Source organism: Ciona intestinalis, chromosome 1 (assembly GCF_000224145.3).
Source record: "Ciona intestinalis chromosome 1, KH, whole genome shotgun sequence".
Lineage (NCBI taxonomy): Eukaryota > Metazoa > Chordata > Ascidiacea > Phlebobranchia > Cionidae > Ciona > Ciona intestinalis.
This window is the reverse complement of record NC_020166.2, coordinates 7,987,072-8,004,280: the sequence shown is the minus strand read 5'-3', so window position 1 is coordinate 8,004,280 and position 17,209 is coordinate 7,987,072. Positions and strand designations below refer to the sequence as shown.

Below are 17,209 nucleotides of genomic sequence, written 5' to 3'. Positions count from 1 at the left end.
AGTATAAACAATGTAAAATTGATTTTTGTTAGTATTATATTTAGGCATTCGCCAAGATGTAGTACCGTGGGGTAACATGAATCAGTTAGCACATAGGGGGAAGAGAATCAACTTTCCATTCTATTTTTTCGTCACATGTGGTAGTAAACAAAGAAAATCTTCACGGCTTCAATAGACCATTATTAAATGTGTAAAACACGATCAGGATATTTGGATATTATATGCTAAAGGTGTTCCATCTTCCCCCATCCTATATGTGTTTGTTCAGTACCAGCGATATATAGATTTCGCTGTATCATTCAGGCTTATTGTCGTGGCTGTCAGTCGCACACGGATTCGTGGTAAAAAGTTGTGACAAGACAGATTAATTCATGTTACGCCCCGGAAACGAGTGAAAGTAACATGATTTGTACGTTATCAGATGCACATTTTCTTTATGTTGTAACAGCGAAGAACAGATGCACAAGATATAGTAGAGGCAAATAGAAAAAAAAACTTGCCAATCTTTTTCTGGGGCAGTTTTTTTCTAAACAAGAGTATTTTAAAGTTTCTGCTCACTTGCAAGCCATACAGAATGCTGTTGTATGTTTTACTGCTAAGTGTTTTGGTACAAGCTGTAAATTGCCAGGTATTTTGTGCAAGTTTAAAATGTTTGGGTTTGATTTAACTGCATATGTTTTAACACAGACAGGGACAACTGCGGCGACTGTAATAGGCGATGACGCCTATCCTATATTTCACGTGGAATATAGGTTTAGAAGAAACAACAGCAAGTGTACATGCCCAGAAAACGACGGAATTGGTATAAAGTGTTATCAGTAAATAAAAAGAGGGCAAATTATTTTAGCGAGGTTGGGGGAGATGGGACACCTTTTCATTAATTGTTTAAAACACAACCAGGGCATTTAGCTATTACGTTCTAAAGGTGTCCCACCTTCCCCCATCCTCACTATAGATGCCGATTGGCAAACGAAACGCTGGAAATGCACTGTGTTTTTTATACTAGATAAGCCGTTAAAAGATTATTTACCATACTTTAGGGTTAAACTGTAACTTGGTGATCTATACTAAAATATTCATGTTTTTTAGAGTGGAGTGCGTGGTCCAGATGTGAAACGACGTCTTCTTTTACTTGTCATAAAGGAATTCGCGTGCAAAGCAAACCCTGTACACTACGGTAACATGGAATTAAAAACCTAACATTTATTTATACTTTTGAAAGCATGAATAAAGAGCAAATTTAGGATATGGAAAGTAACAGAAAAATGTCAGTCATTGCAACATGTATGACTGACAGTTTAGAAAACCCAATAATCAACGATTTGGATCTGTGTCTTGCCCAATGATACATGCGCCAAGAATAGTAGTATAGGGCCTCGAACCTGTATCATCTAAGCTAGAGGCAATCGATCTAACTACTTCAACATGCGCCGACTGCACATTAAAAACTAATGTGTAAAAATTCTTTGAAATAAGAATGTATTTATACATTCTATTATAGTGCTTATTTATACTGAAAATCCAGTGTGATTTACGTGTGTTGGAAATGTTAATATTAGTTCGTGCGTATTTTGTGACGTTTAAGTTACAACAACAGATGTTCAGCATTTTAGATGACGACTGCAATATCGGAACTACATGTGCGTCGTGTAATGCTATATGCAATTACTTGCTGTATATTCTGCGACTCGGTACTGCAAATCGTGCTGCCTTTTTTTATTTTTGACTTAGTCATGCAAAATTTTTGTTGTAGGAATTTACAATAACCAAAATTCTAATACGGGAAATGTCACTAAAAATAATTACTAACAAAGTTATATACGTGTTTACTGGTAAGCGTGCGCGGGGTGTATGAAACAAAACACCAGTGTTACAATGACCGTTGCCCCACCACGCGAGGATAAATAAGTTACATTCATTCATTCATTCATTCATTCATTCATTCATTCATTCATTCATTCATTCATTCATTCATTCATTCATTCATATTTACAGAAATAACGACTGTCAAGCTTTTAAGTACAAGTTTTGTTATGACGAAGGCAGTTGTACCGGGGAATGGGTATTGTGGAACAACCCCAGCTGTAAGTTTACTTTTAATATCATATGTACGTATAAGACAGTTTCAAGCTCAAGTTCAAATATCCTAGAAAATAATGTTTTTAAGCCGAAACTTGCATGCCTAGGAAAATTAGGATTTAGCACATAATATTCAAATGTTCTGATCGTGTTTTAAACAATTAACAACGGTATATGGAAGTGGTATACGGTTTTACAATTATTTAACTGTTCTTTTCTTACCAACAAATGGGACAAGAAAATAAGCAAAAAATAATAAAAAAACGTCCCATTTTCCCCACCCTACTATATGTAGTATTTTTGTTGTTTTTTTAATGTAAAAATGATCGTATTTTTCATTATAGACGAAGCCCCATGTAGCAGACCTTGTGGGAGTGGTGTTAGAGTTCGAGTTAAACTTTGCACGTCTGGTGAAAGGATTGGATTGTTCTGTGTTAGTACTGAGAGGAAACCTTACAAGTTGGAATACGAAGCATGCAATCAAAGGTATGAGATATAGACTATATATGCGTTTACCCACAAAGATTCATATACGTGGTAACTCGTAAATGGGCACCAGGTGAAATAAAACGCAAGTGTTATAACGACGGTCCCTGTACCGCTACGCGGGGATATATATAAATAAGTTGCATTTATTCATTCATAAACTATCTCATTCCATACTTGTATAACATGAGACTCATTGCAATAATTCAATCTATATGGAGGCAATCAAAATATATTATATAACCATACATTATATTATTATAGACCATGCTTAAGAGGTGAATTATTAAACAGCTCAACACTTTTTCCATGGGTTAATAGAAGCTGGAACAACTCAGATAACTTTACAATGCCGCGTAAGTATAACCATAGTATACTGTCACTTCAGCATACTATGGTATAACAATAATCTGACAAGCACAATAACCTGACAAGCACAGCGTTTAAACTAGTGTTATTTACCGTTTTTGTGTGATGTTTTTCTAAAGTTTGCTCCAATTTCTAAACCCTGGTGGTACCTTTAGATCACATTTGGGCATTTCTATCCATATACAAATTTTTTCGTTGGTATGCCTCTTTAAGCCTAAACCTGATTTAGAATGTCTATTAAAAGCTCGTTTACAACAAAATTGATGTTATAGCTATAATATAGCTCTTTTCAATGTTAACTTATATTGTTTTTTAGCAGTTAGCACACGTTTACAAGAAGCTCCACAGCACAGTATTTTGACTTGGATTTTAGCTGGAGCCACTGGTGTACTTGCGCTCTGTTTAATTGTGTGCCTGATCGTTTGTGTGCGTACAATGGTAAGTACACGCGTAATAAATTCTAGTTGCAGACATCATATTTTGATTCTATCTTAATCGAAAATACGTTTTTTATACGTTTTCTACGTTTTTTATACTTGTTTTCGCTATATCATTTCGTTTATCCTTGCTATCGTAATTAAACGGAAAAAATAATTATATTACAGTGGGCTTGGGGTACAGTGGGACATTGTTATCTGTCCTTGTCCTATTTGGTAAAAAAAGAATATTTATGGAATTGTATAGTAGAATGGGGGGAGACGGGACATATTTTCATTCTATTTTCTTATCCTATTAAGTATAGTTAACCAAGAACATTCAAAGAATTATAAAACTGTATCCTCACGACTCCCATAGACCATTGTTAATTGTTTAAAACACGATCAGGATATTTAAATAATATGTGCTAAAGGTGTGTCCCGTCTTCCCCCACCCTACTAATAACGATATCCTTACTATTCTAAAAGGGCGTTGTTAATTGTTCAGAACACGATCCGGAAATATGAGAATTGGGTGCTAACAGTATCCATCTTACCCAGAGTATCAACCGATATCTTAATTCGTAAACTCGATATTTTAATTCAGAGGGCAAATAACAAGGCATCTCAATGCGCATTACCGAATCAGCCAACCAACACAAAAGTCCCGGAAAACTACCAACGGCTAAGCCACGAAAAGGGCGGGGATACTGCAGTGTATAAAGCAGGGGGGCTACAAAGAACCGAACAAATAGTTGGCGGAAGTTACCCAGCTTTAAATCATCAAGGAACTGACAACATACCTCTTCCCCCGCCAGTACTGACACATTCCTTTACCGATATCCCGGATTCCAGCGAAACAAGTAAGCACAGGAATCCTAAACGGCAGAGCGAAGAAGACATGGGGTATATACCAGAGACTAAACTGATTAAACAGCACAAGCAAAAGAAAAAGGGAAACCCGTTGCCCCCGCCTCCGCTGGACTTAGTTGAAGTCAAATATGACGCTTATTTGGAGCCTACCACCAACGATTCTCCGACGCCAGACGTTCCAAGGGTTATGATATCAAGACCAGATGAAACTAGAGATCCAATGAGCGACCTGCACAGTGATGTAAACAACTCCCACATTTATTCAGAGATTTAAACATTTGCCGCGGGTGGTACATCGTTTATACCATATAATGTCCTGTATCGCCACGTAAACTAATAAAATGTGACCTTGTTTAAACTACAAGCTGTTGACTCATGATTTATAACATGGTCTGATTCTCTTGTAAGCGACCAGATTCAGAATTTGTTATAGGTCTAAGGTGTAAACTGGTCTAGTTGCAAAGTAATACGTGTCATTATTTCGTAACGTATGATCAAGTACCTTGTCTTTGCAATGTGACAATTAGTCAAACTACTATTCGTAAATAAGTAAAGTTGTATTTATGTGTAGAAGACAACCAGTGTTTGGACAGGTAAATACAACTTCATAAGCATAGTGATTAATTGTAAAGATAGTTTAGTAAAAAAGGAAAACTGTATTTTTGCATTGACGAAAGCCAGAAAGAGTAAAATACAACTTCAGAAGCATAATGATCAATTTAAAGACAGTTTTTGTTCATAATAAGACCCAACGGACCCTACACGCACATGAACTGTGTTTGACATTGATAAATCCTCTCTTGCGGTTCAAACGTCCAGCTTATTTTTAAAGACATTATGCTGACGTCAGACAATCGTGAAAGTTTACCTGTTTTGTCCGCTGCAGTGCCGGATGCATGCATGACGAGAATGACGTATCTCAGCTGAGGGACATGATTGAACTGGCCCGGAAATACGTGACAAGACACAGTGTACATTTGAGGCCTCGGCAGCACACATCGAGCGGCGATTGATGGCTGCTATATACTAGTGTATAGAATTTAATGAGAAAAGAAAAAAGGGACAATTTAGTCAGCACGTTTAAAACTCTTCTGCGGTAAGACTTGGAATTTCGTATTCAAGAAATAAGGATCAGTTTTTTAAACCTTATAGCAATTCTGAAAGTAGATGTTTTCATTTCAGATCAATATAACTGTGATTGGAAAAGCTTAGAAAATTACATAGGAATTTAAAAATGCTTCTGTCCGCAATCTTGGTTAGTTTATTACTCTCATTCCAAACGACATCAGCGCAGCAACCGACAACTGCTTCTAATTTATTGGATTGTGCACTGATGGTGAAAAGCTGTCAGTCGCTATGTAAAACCACGTCGCAAAATAAATACGTAGAATGGGTGTACCATGCAACTAGTGGGGTACTGTCATCGTGTAACCAGCTGACTATTGGCGCAAAACAGCAATCGGTCACTCCAAAAGTGGTGTCAGGTAAAATTTACTATAGCTACTGTATCGTAAGATAAAATACTGTTCGAGCCCAAATACCATATTTCCTAAGCGTGTTTTTAACAATAAAAAAACGTTATTTTAGAGTCGCAGGGCTATACGGTTATAGATAATTATGTAAATATTCTTTGTTTACTATAAAATTGAGGGACAAGAAAAGAGAATGAAAACATATTTTGCAATTAAGGATAAACGAAAAACTGGAACCGACCAGATATATGAACCAAAAATGCTCAGTCGTTTTGTTTTATGAGGCCCTGGTCAAGGAGCTGGGATTTAGACCGGATTTGGCACAATAATCCTATGAAAAAGTTTAGCCTGCGCTTCATTATTAGTCGATATTCAAATATTCAACAGGGATATTTTCCGAAATTCGTATTTTTAATGTAACGCTAAATTGAATAAAACAAACAACGGCGTTTACTATAGTAGTATAGTATATATAGTTTGTTTACTGTTTTATGCCGTCATATTACGTATATGCAAGACGTAAGACTTGATCGTCGAGTTGTAGTATCTTAAGCCGAACAAGGAAATGACATATTTGGTTCATGAAAAAGACACGTTCATAGAATGTCAATTAAAATTCGACGAAATATTTTCAGTTTAGTTTAGTAGAAACATACGAAAGGAACAAAACAACCGTATATTATATAGTACTATGGGGTAAGATGGGACACCAGCACATAATATCCAAATATCCTGATCGTGTTTTAAACAGTTAAACACAACGGTCTATGGGAGCCGTGAGGATACGGTTGGATAATTGTTTAATAGTTCTTTGTTTTCTACCAAATGCGACGAGAAAATAATTGAAAAGGTGTCCAAACTTCCCCCACACTATACTACACATTGTTCATTTGTATTTTTTACAGGCCAATCAGACTACCCGTTAGTGATCACGTTCAAAGTCTACTGCTGCAGCCAAACGAACCGAACAGACAACAACAATAACAACAACAACAACAACGACAACAACAATAATAATGCTGTTCAATGCCAAACTGGGAGTGCTACTGCTGATGGCAACATCGTTGCAAATAACAATAAACTAAACATGATTTTATACGTCGGCTTTGCCACGCTGGCATGCTGTTTGGTCGCTTGCTGGATGATTGTAGCAGCCATTTTCTTACAAGGACGAAGGTAAGGTAGCTTAGATACATATAATTTTGTGGGGTAAGATGGGATACTTTACTACATAATATCCTATATATTCTAACTGTGTTTTCAGGATTAACGGCGCTCTTTTAAAGTCGTGAGATACTTTTCTATAATTCTTTGGATGTTAGCTTTTTTACTACGTAAATGATACGAAAAATATAAAAAATATACCATCTTCCCCAAGCCGACTGAATATTTAACAGATGACTCAAAGCGTAAAGATTGTTTCAAAACATAAAACGCATAGCTTTCCGTTGATTTGGTGAGGAATTATTAATTCTCCGGATATTAAAACGTTGTTTACGAGGTATTCTAACGGTATACAGTTGGATGGGGAAAGATGGCAGCCTTTTTATTCTATTTTTAAGTAAACAAATAACATTCAAAGAATTGTAAAACCGTATCTTCATGACTCCCATACACTGTTGTTAATCTTACCCCACCCTATATTATATCGAGTAAAAGTTGTAGGACTTATATCTCAAACTGAGTTTCTGGAATCATTTTAATGAATAAGCTCACGATGATACGTAAAGTAACAGTTGCCGTTACTCTGTGTTTGTTACATCGTGAAGTGATTGACCAAACCAACAACACAGGTCGTGGTATGAAACGTACACTACAACGTTTTATTATATATTGTATGTTGTGCCTGATTGCTGCTTCGTGATATTAAAAGCATCAACGATTTTGCATTCTTGGCCTCGGCCAGTTACAATTACGTCCAGAAATTACATATAACGAATTTTCAGCTTAGTTGACGTCATTTTGCGTGTCTTTAAACTTACGAAACGTCTGTAACATTTCAGAACTTCTAATACGAAAAACAAGCTTGGTCATGAGAGGCTTCTTTTGAGAGATTCAGACAAAACAACTTCCAGTACATACGCTACAACGTCAGGTAAAATATGCTGAATATGTGGTATATAGTAGGGTGGAGGAAGATGGACACCTAGCTTTAGCATATATAACATCCAAGTATTTCGGTCGTGTTTTAAACAATTAACAACGTTCTTTATATGGGAGTGGTAATGATACGGCTTTGTAATTGTTATTAAAATATTCTTTGTTTACTATCAAATGAGTCGAGAAAAATAGTATAAAATGGTGTCCCATCTTACCCCACCCAACCATATATTGTAATATATGGCTTAAAGGTTGTGACATATATTGAGCCAAAATTCTTTAACGGTTGTTCAATTTTAAACTTCTTAAGTAATGTATTGGTGTTCCTATAAAAACTGTTTATATAAAACACGTTTTTTTATAAAATACAGTGGTTTTAAGGCGGCTGAAACATTTTACAGCAAAACTGAATGTCCTGGTATTAAGGTTAATTAAGGACCACTTAGGTGATATAAGATGTAAAAACCTATATTTTTTAATTGTTTCAGCAGAATCCAGCAACGAGAATAGAGCAGCAGAACTACCGACTGTTCGATTACATTCTGGCAACCTTCCTTATAAAAATGCAGTAGGAAACACCACGCAGCAAAACCGCCAACTCGAAACTCAATTGGAAAAACATGACATTCAAAACCACGACGTTGGATGTGGGTTCACTGTACCGGTAGTAACCAGCACAAGTGAGAACGAATCTTCGAAATCTGGATTGAGTCGCGCGCAGACCATGAAATCAGCAGCGGGTAGAGTAGAACCGCCATCAGAAGGGATTAGAAACAGATCCGCCACCACTGCTGGTCCAAAAATACAACCAAATAGTCGAGGAGATCAAGTTGATCTTCTGGAAAAATACGTTTTCGAGACGATACTAACGAAAAACGCAAGAGGAACTAAGGACCTTCATACAACTGCTAGCACTCCGAACTTATCGCGTATTGTTAATAATAACGCTATGACGTTAGGACAGCCGGTCGCCAACGAATATATCTAACATATTTTACAACAAAAGTCGTACTGCGAGCTATTGACGTAGTGTCCTACATAACACACTTCCATTTACGCAACAGCATGTGGTGAATAAGATGTGCCCGATGCGGCAACTTCCGCGTTGCAGTCAAATAGAGCGCGTGAAAAACACGTTTTGGACAATATTCATACTATATTAGGTTTTACACTTTTCAGTCGAAATTGGCATGAAACGTGTTTCCGCGATCGATTTTTTGCTTTACTTAATGAGTGCAATCATATTTGCTTGATTTTGGAACAAAAATATAGCGAATGGCCATGCCAGGTCGAACCACGTTTAACTTGAGTACATCGATGTATAACCTTTCTATGAAAAATTGTTTTAGACTGAAATAAACCACGATTTTCGTCAGAGCATCATTTTTAGCACAAGTACGCAATAAGAGAGCAGGCTTAAGCAAAGTATAAAGAGTTGTTATCACGGTTAATCACGTAATGGTCAAGTATAGGAGCTTCTATACATCATTACCAAAAATATCACGCCATCTTGACGTCATAAATTCTTCGTGTCAAATGTAGTTAACCATAGCCTCTGGCCAAGAGTTATCGGTTCGAAGCTCGGTGCTGCTGCCATTATGGACATGCTGTGTGCTGTGTCCTTAGGGAATATGTTTAACGACAATTACGCCAACCCAGCGGTCCGTTAAAAACTGAATGACAAGCATAAATTACCAAAATTAATTACCCACAAAGTTACAACTCGTAAGCTTGCTCGAGGTGTAAGAAAGAAAACCGGTGTTATAACGACTGTCGTTTCCCATCCACGTAAGAACAAGAAGGTTACTTTCATTCATTCAAGCAAGGGTAAAGAGACAGTGTAACTATAAGTCAAATAAAGGTTGCATTTAAGGTTTCATTATTCAACGCTGATCATTGCAAGGCAGAAACTCCGCTCGTGATATAACACATACGGAGATGTGACCAAAATAACACAAAACTCATTTGTCATGAACCGCCAGCGGTAGGACATCGGATAGCCGCATATTTAAGACATTTCTTAAGCATAGCTTTGCAAGAAACGTGCGGGGCGTAATGCACGTCACAATGATCAAGTATTTTATCTTATTGACTGCAGATTACAGTCAACAACGTTTCTTTGAATTGCTTTTTATAACAAAGCTATTAAATAAGCCATTATATATATCCATATTAAGGTCACGATACGTATTTGCCGAGCCAATTATTTGATAAAATTAATATTTAATTGGTTTTGCAGCTCGTATTTCTCATTGATACCGTGACACATTAGCCCGATGCATGATATGCATTCGTTCACACACTTCCAAACTGAAACGAAATAATTAAGTGAAGTGAAAACTTAACGCAAACGTTCTGTAAGTTCGTTATTCTACTTAAATACATTGAGTGTGATAGAATTCTTTCGCAATTATTTGTTTTGTGATCTTGAAGGACCGTTTCGTCCGCCATAGCGAGACATTATATCAAAGGGTGTCTTGCCCAAGGACACATACGCCGGCAATCGTAGCAGCGTCAAGCCTCGAACCCAGTATACACTGGGCTACAGGCAGGCACGCTAACCACTGTTGGGTGTCGGTATTTTCAGTATAGTAAAAAATTATCGAATATTTTTACGTGTGCGTGACAACGTTGGAATCTGTTAAATCAATCGACAAACAGTCCCTTGCTAATCGTGAAATGCGAATGTCGTTACTTTAGAACTGATGATTACGCTTTATAACGTGATTACATAGCGTGCAGCAACCAGCAATCTACATTTGTAAACTTGCGTTGATTATTTTTAAAATCCTGCTAAAATTATTTGCTGAATTTAAAATACAGGCACTAAAAGTGGGGGACGTAAATCAAAAATGCATTGTTGAAAACCTCATTTTTTTGCTCTTTTGTGCGCGTAGTTTGGTTTATGCAATCTATTCTCATAGGGTAAAACCAAACCAAAGTCATAGAAACACCGAGTTTTTCAACTGCCCCATTGGGTGTCCAAAAGCGGGAAAAAAATGGTGACTCTCGCAATTGGTTTAAAATAATTTGTTAAGTTTTGTTTGCGTTTTTCTTTAGTGGGAAGATGTAAAATACATTATATTTACCCTACCAAACATTTTTCCAAAGAAATAGAAAACGACCCCCATCACAAAAGTGACCTATAGGATGTATATGGCTTTAAACATGCATTGGACTTACCCAGTTGACATCCGGCGCTCCAGTAATAAGTCGGATTAAAATTACTTGAACTAAAACGAAGCGAAGATGGATAAATACGACTCAGTCTTGTCTTGTTGAGTCGGACCATGTCGGAAGCTCTGGATTCAACCAGTGCTTGAGCCTTTTTCTCACTGAAGGACCACACTTCAAATGCTCCTGGTAATACAGCTAGCTTTAATATATATAGTAGGATGGGGGAAGATGGGACACCTTTAACACGTGATATCCAAATGTCCTGAACAGGTTTTAAACATTTTACAACGGTCCATAGGAGTCCTGGAAAAACAGTTTTATAATTCTTTAAATTTTCTTTGTTTACTACCAAATGCGACGGGAAAATAGAATGAAAAGGTGTCCCATTTCTCCCACCCTAATATAGTTTAATATATAGGTTGGGGAAAATGAGACACATTTCTCTTCTATTTTCTTGTCCTAAAATAACATTTAAAGGATTATAAAACGTATCCTCACAACTCCCACAGACCATTGTTAATTGTTTAAAACAAGATTAGGATATTTAGATATTATGTGCTACAGGTGTTCCATCTTACCTCCACGGTTCTAAAGCATACATAACATAATCTATAACTTGTCAAAAACAACAATAAAGCTTAAATTATTAGAACAATGAAGAGAATCAACACCAAACGACGTTCATTAAAACAAGCTATAAAAAAATATGTGGGAAACAGCATTATATAATTCAGTTGATATTGTGGCAAAATATAAGTAAAACATGAATGTATAAACGTTACGTTCCATTCTACTAGTAATCAGGGGCATGGCATGTTTGCTAGTCATTTGCATAAACCTAAAAAATTGACGTTTCTTTATCTGTCTCGTCTGTGACAAGGAAGGTGAGAACGAATGTATAAAATTGTATATACCTTCAGTGGTGGCGTCGAAACCTGGGAATTCTATGGATCGAGTATAAATCACCAAATCCGAGAGGTGGCGCGAGAGAACTCGTCTTCTGTTTCTCTGGCCCTGATTATCTAATGCAAAAATAATGTATGGCAGGGTGGGGTAGAATGGGACATGTTTTAAATCTCTTTTTTGTTCTGTTTGGTAGTAAACAAATAATGTTTTCAAAATTAATGTATTTTGCTCGAAAATGGCGGTATTAATTTTTAAAACAAGAAAATATGAATTTTCGGTGCTAATGGTATCCCCTATTTCCCACAGTATAGCTCGAAACATGAATGCAAGGACGAATTAAGAAAACTTGCCTTATCCTAACATAGCCTGAAAACGAAAGTCGTTATAACACGTGTGTTATGTTTCAAACACACTTGTGCCAGCTTACGAGTTACCATGTGCGTATTACTTTGTGGGTGCTTAGGTGCCGGACAAGAATAGCTTTAATATTTTACCTTCACTTGAAGATGCGGAGGAATGACGTCCAGTTCGATCTCTAAACCGCGACCTCTGAAATTATAACATTTTTACTTAAATTGGGCGATTTAGAATTATTTGAGAACTGTATAGTACTGTGGGGTAAGATGGATACCGTTAGCACAATGAAAGCCCATCTTCCCCTATTTGTTTTAACCAATTACCAACGATGAGTAGTGAGAGGATACAGTTATATACGTAGTAAAACTTTATTTTACATTATTCCAAAAATGAGCTTACATCATGACTCTGAAATCCGACAACCTTTTCTATAAATTATCAGATATAAAATCTTAACTCCCCCCCCCCCAAAAAAAAACATCTTAAAAACATATGCAACATTTATTTACCGTGAACCGCTTGCTGAGACGGCGTCTGAACGTCATAGGCTGTGACGTAGGGTCACTGACGTCACACTCTGACACTGCTCTGGTTTTAGTTGATTGCATGTTTCGGTTGTTTGAATCAGGGTTGTCTAGGGACCGGCTTCGATTCTGAGTAGATTTTATGATATTAGAATCCCTAGGGGTTAGGAAAAAATGGTCTATATGATTTTATTCTCTATTATCACTCCATTTGGTAGTAAACATTGAGTATAATAGGGTGGGGAAGATGGGGCATCTTTTTATGCTAGTTTCTCGTATCCTTTAATAGTAAACAAAGAAACTTGAAAAAAGTTATAAAATTGTATCCCAACGACTTCCGTATATACCGTCGTTAATTGTTTAAAACATCAGCATATTCGGATAATATATGGTAAGGGTGTCCTTTCTTACCCCACAGTACTATATATATTGTATATACCCGGTAAGAAAAAAAAGAATAATTTTAAACACGCATTCTTGGATAAACTGCACATCATAAGACGGTGTTACTGTTCGAAAACTAATAAAACGAGATAAAATTCTTACTTCTTCACCACCGAAAGATTTAAGAAGTTTCTTTCGTCCACTTCTGCGAAGATGAGTTAACCAACTGACTCGGCTGTGTTCGTTTGCTGGACTCTGTTATGTAGAAATATGATGTGCTGTTATATATTCGAAGCCGTGGCTTAGTGGTTAGAGCGCCTGCATTTAAGCACAAGGATACGATTTTCAAGGCTCGACGTCGCTACCGTTTTGGCTGTATGCATCTTTGGGCAAAACAACTAAGGCAATTGTTACATGCTATAGTATGGTTCCTTATGGATTGTCCAGATTGTTATCCTTTATAAAACAAAGACAAAATAGAATCACCCACAAAGTTACAATTATGATAACTCGTACAATTTTCATTCTATTTTCCCGTCCCAATCTGGTAGTAAACAAAGAACATTCAAAGAATTATAAAACCGTAGCTTCAAGACTCCCATATACCGTTGTTAATTGTTTAATACACGATCAAGATGTTTGAATATTATAACCTAAGTGTCCCATCTTAACCCCACAGTGTTGTATAGGTTTGTTTTACGGCTATAAAAAATGGGAGTTTAGTTAATAGGTTTAATTACGTACAGGACTTGTGGAGGATGGGGAAGTAGATTGTTGGGATCTATCTGGAAGAGGAAGCTCTTCAAACTCGTCGTCTTCCTCGCTTGCCTCCGGACTTACTTCGCCCTCCATCTTTAGAGGATCAAGATCATTTCCCAACTTCTTGCACTAAAGAGAGAAATGATGAAATAAAGTTTTAGGTATATGGATAGGTTAGGGTAGGATGGGACAGTTTTCGTGTCATATATTATGTATAAATAATGAAATTGATTTTCCTGTGTGGCTGACAACCCATTAGTTACAGCTGGGTTGGAGCAATTTAAGTGTATTTTCCATTTATTTCCAAGGACACATACGCCCACAACGTAGCAGCGACGAGCCTTGAAACGATACCGTCTGGGTTAGAGGTTAGATTAGCCGGCATTCGTCTTATACAGTTCGATTATGATTATTGTTTATCATATAATTACCTTAATTAAGATTTTCTTTCTAAGGTCATGGGGTGATGGGAGTCGTCCCTTTTCAGTGTCACACACCTCGAGTTTCGAACCGAATATCTGCTTCATTATATCCGCCATGCGTCGCTGTTGAGCCAGGCCACAGTGGTTTTCAATGGAGAGAGTAACAGGGTACCTTTGACGGCAAAAATGTTCGAGAAATAGATTTCTGTATAAATTTACATAGAAAGAACAGGGGAAAAGTCTTGAGGCAAGCTAATGGATTTGTCTAATAGAAAATCTAATGGAATTTAAATATACGGTTCAAAATGGGGTCAGCAGATATATAGTAATAAAATAAACGAAGTTTAAAAGCGGTGTAAAAAATCGATGCACATGTATGTCCACTTACGGGTTAGTTAGAAATGCGTGTTGATCAATGACCTTTATGACGTCATAGAATAAAATTTTGGAAGTAAAAGTATAACCGTGGTGGATGATCGGTTCACCGCCAGGCCCGTCCCAACAGTCAACTGTAAGAAAAGCAAAAAATTGAGAATAGGTCAGAGTAAGATAAAATATGAACGCATGAATGAATGTAACTTGCTTTATCCTCGCGTGGCTAGAAAAAACATTTCCTATAACAAGGGTGTTCTGTTTCATGCACCCCGTGCCAGCTTACGATTTACCATGTGTGTTACTTTGAGGGTGATAGTAGGTTGGGGTAAGATGAAACATATATATATATCTAGCGGGGGTATAAGACAAAATATTTACATAATTATATAACCGTTTTTTGGTACCTAAAAAGCGTTAGTAATTGTTAAAAAACGATTAGAAAATACGAGATAATATGAACTAACTCTATATCCATCTTACCCCACAGTACTATAGTTAACTCATAACACTGTCCCATATTGAACACTTGTCAATCAAAATAAATAACGTCCTTTTTTTCCATTAGCATGCTGGCCTTGCGCAAGGATAACACGCAAAATCGTAAACCGTTCGATATTTTTAAATGGCAAAAATAAAATATAAAAACACGTCACGTGGTAATTTTCTTACGTTCCACACAGCGGCACCCAGCGGCCAGCGCTTTTGCGTACGTGGCAGTTGAACTTTGGCTTGTAAGCTGGTCACCCACTAAGTATGTATTATGGGAGGAGTTTATGAAATAATGAGAAAGTGGTTTCGTCATTCGATCTGGTCGCCCTTTCAATTCATCACGGTCTATTACGTCACAGTGCTCACTCAGAAGGAAATTGGTAAAACCTGGAAGTTAAAAAATGATTATTTTTTAGTTCAGTGAGTTAGGCAATAACAGCCGTTAGAGCACGAGTTTTCGGTTTCCCACACCTCGTGCCAGCTTACGAGTTAACACGTATATATGTAACTATTTAATGATTTTTTTACATTATTTGATTTTCTAGGTTTGGCTGATAATTTAGACGAACCACGAGTGACCACTGGGTTAGAGCAATTGCCGTTACCATTGTGGACGTGTGTGACCTTAAGTAAAATATTTAATAGCTGCAACACATTGGTCTCTTATGGATTGTCCAAGTTGACAGTCTATAATCACCAAACCATACTCAATAAACACAAATGTAAATTTTAAAAACTAAAGCTAACTACTTCGTCCATACTCGCATATCGTTCCCACTTGTATTATTGTATAAAACATCTTTTAATTTAAAGAGACCAAACCTACCAGTACCTGACATTCATTCATAGTACGACATAGGGGTTATAAAACATATAACAATGAAAAATATGACTTGGGCATCATATAACAATGTATAGTATATGGCTTAGAAACCGTACTACAATACCACATATGGATTAGGAATCATATAACAATGCAGTGTATGGCTTAGAAATCGTACTACAATATCGTAAATGAATTGGGAATCATGCTACAATGTGGTATATGACTTGGGAATCATATAACCATGCAGTATATAGATAAGGAATCGTACTACAACGTAGTATATGAATTAGGAACCATGCTACAATAGCGCATATGACTTAGGAATCAAATAACAATGCAGTATATAGATAAGGAATCATATACCAATGCATTATATAGATAAGGAATCGTAAAACTATGTAATATGTGAATTAGGAAAGTATAAAGTAGAAGAGATGGCTGGATGATAAGAACGAAATTACCTTGAAAACTAAATCGATGATTTTCTTTGTTGGAGTCTTCAGGTTCAAATTCCTCAATAAGTTGAATACAATAATCCTTTGTGACGTCACACTGAAAGTAATTTAGACGAAAATGTCAATACAAGTTAAAATATAGTAGGGTGGGGACGATGGGACACCTATAGTAAATAATATCCAAATATCCTGATCGTGTTTTAAACAATTAACAACGGTCAATGGAAGTCGTGGGGATATGGTTTTGTAATTCTTTGAATGTTCTTTGTTTACTACCAAATGGGACAGGAAAATAGAATAAAAAGCTGTCCCATCTTCCTCTACCCTAATATATTATTCTATCTTTGGTGTGGTATATATAGAAATGTAGGCTTACCGCGCTTTGCTCGCTTTGTAGAAATTGAAGGAAGTCATCCAGGGGTAAATAACTGTTTCGCGAAATTTTTGCGAAGATTGAAACGAGCTCGCTCCTCACTGACACCTTGCGATAGAACTGTAAGAATTCTTCGAACTCTAGATGCCCGTCGCAGTCATCGTTAAGTGTCGAGTCAGCTTCCTTGAAAAAAAGAACATAATAATGTTTAAAAACACGAAAGCTTATAAAAAGATTGTGGAAAAAAAGAATACCCTTAAAGTCACACATGGGGTAATTCATAAATGGGCATTAAGTGTAGAAAATAAAACACATGTGTTATGATATAACGACTGTTAATGCCTGCCACATGAGGATAAGTAACTTG

At 36.7% G+C, this 17,209-nt stretch overlaps 3 protein-coding genes across 6 annotated transcripts in view; 2 read left to right on the top strand and 1 right to left on the bottom strand.

Moving 5' to 3' along the window:
* The window catches only part of LOC100182882, a 31,214-nt gene that overhangs the window by 6,945 nt on the left and 7,060 nt on the right, over positions 1-17,209 (bottom strand). For both annotated transcript variants that reach the window (XM_018815050.2, XM_018815054.2), the window contains 11 exons: positions 16,846-17,025; positions 16,476-16,566; positions 15,369-15,575; positions 14,713-14,833; positions 14,334-14,496; positions 13,888-14,031; positions 13,306-13,398; positions 12,745-12,888; positions 12,373-12,427; positions 11,887-11,994; positions 10,979-11,155 (listed from right to left, as the gene is read on the bottom strand). In XM_018815050.2, the coding sequence (XP_018670595.1) occupies positions 10,979-11,155; positions 11,887-11,994; positions 12,373-12,427; positions 12,745-12,888; positions 13,306-13,398; positions 13,888-14,031; positions 14,334-14,496; positions 14,713-14,833; positions 15,369-15,575; positions 16,476-16,566; positions 16,846-17,025 (1,483 nt within the window). The remainder of the gene's footprint in view (positions 1-10,978; positions 11,156-11,886; positions 11,995-12,372; positions 12,428-12,744; positions 12,889-13,305; positions 13,399-13,887; positions 14,032-14,333; positions 14,497-14,712; positions 14,834-15,368; positions 15,576-16,475; positions 16,567-16,845; positions 17,026-17,209) is intronic.
* LOC100185247 lies at positions 3-4,587 on the top strand. Of its 2 annotated transcripts, none has more exons than XM_018815073.2 (8): positions 3-628; positions 688-802; positions 1,090-1,177; positions 1,996-2,084; positions 2,424-2,565; positions 2,830-2,921; positions 3,254-3,372; positions 3,958-4,587. In XM_018815073.2, exons 1-8 carry the CDS (start codon positions 575-577, stop codon positions 4,495-4,497), a joined length of 1,239 nt encoding a protein of 412 aa, XP_018670618.1. In that variant the 5' UTR covers positions 3-574; the 3' UTR covers positions 4,498-4,587. The 2 variants fall into 2 exon arrangements, with proteins under 2 accessions (XP_018670618.1, XP_002131235.2); XM_002131199.4 differs by having other exon boundaries at positions 3,251-3,372.
* LOC100175057 (homeobox protein 9) lies at positions 5,384-9,170 on the top strand. Of its 2 annotated transcripts, none has more exons than XM_018815079.2 (4): positions 5,384-5,707; positions 6,601-6,871; positions 7,699-7,790; positions 8,284-9,168. In XM_018815079.2, exons 1-4 carry the CDS (start codon positions 5,458-5,460, stop codon positions 8,781-8,783), a joined length of 1,113 nt encoding a protein of 370 aa, XP_018670624.1. In that variant the 5' UTR covers positions 5,384-5,457; the 3' UTR covers positions 8,784-9,168. The 2 variants fall into 2 exon arrangements, with proteins under 2 accessions (XP_018670624.1, XP_002131196.1); XM_002131160.4 differs by having other exon boundaries at positions 5,385-5,707; positions 8,287-9,170.